Genomic DNA, 2,197 nt, shown 5'->3' with positions numbered 1-2,197 from the left:
TCAGAAGGTGAGGGTGTGGGCAGAAGGGCTGATTATTCTGAGGCTGTGAATATTACCTTGGTGGAGGTCTAAACATTTTTTTCCACAGCTGAAGTTGCAACACTTCTTCTTGTTGCCCAGACATTGTCTGTCCTTCATACATTCATCCCTTTCTCTGAATTCACGTTTCTCTAGGATTCTGGGGCATCTCCCTAAGAAAAGGACAGTTTTACAACCATGAATGTATGAGGGCATGGTGTCCACTCTTCTCCCAAACTGAGGCAATTCTGGGGAGTCAGGGAAGTTTGCTTTCTCTTTGCTCATACACAGGAGACCTTTTCCGCAGGGTGCTCTCATGTATTTCCCAACACCGCCTACACTACCCTCCCTTCTGACCACCCCTTATTCTCTACCTTCTTACCCTGTCCCTAGTTCCACCCCCTAGTGCCACCCCCTCTAAGGCAGGATTTCTCAACCTTGCCCCTAGGGCCTCATCATTATTTATGGGAGGGGGAGGGCTGCCCTGTGCACTGTAGGATGTTTACAGCATCCCGGCCCTCTAGCCACTGGATGCCAATAGCACTCCCCAGTTGAACAACCAAAAATGTCTCCAGACATAGCAAATGTCCCCTGGAAGGCAAAATCACCCCACCGAAAGCCACTGGTCTAAGCTAATCTGGTCATTTTGCCTCCTTGAGGAGTCAGTGTTTGGGAGTTCCTCCGGGGTGGGGGGCGGTGCTATTGCACAGTGATTAATATCCCTCACCCTGGCATCAGAGAGTCAGGTGTTTAAATTCTACCTCTTGGCTTACCACTCACCTCTCTGAACCTTGGGTTTCTCACTTGTAAAATTGTTTTAGCCTTACAGAGTCACTGAGGAAGAAATGAGACAAAAAGTGTAAAGCTCTAATCATAGGAACTGATGCATAGCAATGTTAATTAATGTCTGTCAACTGTTGCCCATAAGCCAAGCACTTTTCTATGCATTTTAAATACTATCTCATTGAGTTCTACTGACATCCCCATTTTGCAGAGGAGACAGAAGCACATGGAATTTAAGTAACTTGCCCAAGGTTATGGCTACTGAGTGGTAGAACCACTATGTCTGAATCCAGACCTCTCAAACTCCTTACTTTCTAAATGTTCAGTAAGTGGTAGCAAATATCATTATTACTATATAGTCCTGGAGTATTACTGTCATCAGTTCGAAGAAACTTCTGGATACTTTTATCCCAAAGGCAAGGCACCCCTGGGGATGCAAGAATACTTTATAGGACTACATTTGAAAGAATCAGGAGTTAATGGAGATGATATCCTGAGAAAGGGGGCTGTTTCTGTTGTGGGGTGAGGGAAGGTCTACTAGGCTTCCCAGATTCCTATAGCCCCTCCCATAAGCACTGGATCCTGTGACTCTTCCCTCCAACCCCAATTGACCTTCACTTCAAAGGGACTGAAAGTGGGGGTTGCCTCAGGTCTGCAATCTTGCATTCACTGAAGGGATCTTCCATCAAGAGGGAAATTGGAAGAAATATTCCAAATATGTCCCCACCTGGGACCAGGGCTAACATGGTGGGAAACAACTAGAGTCTTATTCCCTGTTCCCTCCTCCCAGCAACCTCCCCTCTCTCCAGGGCAAGGGCTGAGGCCCCAGTACTTGCTGGGAAGGATCCAGTCAGTCAGACCAGGTCCCTGGACATTCACTAGAAGGGTACATAAGACCAGGATGTTCAAAAATCTAGAAGACTCCATTCTGAAGAAGAGCTGGCCTGTCTGGTGATTCCAGAACATGAAAATGTCTAGCTGCTTTTGTCCAGCCTATTTCTTCAGTAGTCAGTATCTTGGATGTGAGAACTGGAGTCAAGCCAGACACCTCCTTTCCTGCTGGGAACACCAAGTTTCTGAGATCATCAATGTGACCAGCTGGCATCTACAGTGCACAGTCCTGGGGAAGGGTCTTTGATTGCATGGCTCCTGATCCTCAGCAGCCTGGGCTGTGCTGAGCCCTCTGGTCAACCAGGGGGAGTGGGCAAAACTTGTCTCACTTTCTAAGTGACCTCAGGACTCAATGCCACCATCAAGGGTCTTCTTGATGACTCTGAGAGTTGTGGAATGTGCTTGTTCTCCATTCACTTTCCATTTTATCTGCATGCTGAGTGGCATGGCCCTTTTGTTTGTCTCTGACAATGTGTTTCTAGGCATCTCTTGGTATCTCTTTGTT

General features: G+C 47.1%; 1 protein-coding gene across 1 annotated transcript; it reads right to left on the bottom strand.

Moving 5' to 3' along the window:
- Window positions 1-1,728, bottom strand: LOC135361845 (eppin-like). Its single transcript, XM_064573552.1, has 2 exons — window positions 1,638-1,728; window positions 1-191 (listed from the first exon to the last, which is right to left on the bottom strand). The coding sequence occupies exons 1-2, from the start codon at window positions 1,726-1,728 to the stop codon at window positions 1-3; spliced, it is 282 nt and encodes a 93-aa protein (XP_064429622.1).
- Between the last annotated feature and the right edge of the window lie 469 nt (window positions 1,729-2,197).

The sequence above is a fragment of the Mirounga angustirostris genome, unplaced genomic scaffold (assembly GCF_029215605.1).
Source record: "Mirounga angustirostris isolate CCGP_5_RB_7025 unplaced genomic scaffold, mMirAng1.0.hap1 SCAF_10, whole genome shotgun sequence".
NCBI lineage: Eukaryota > Metazoa > Chordata > Mammalia > Carnivora > Phocidae > Mirounga > Mirounga angustirostris.
Note: the sequence above shows the minus strand (reverse complement) of the source record. Positions and strands in the feature narration are given on the sequence as shown.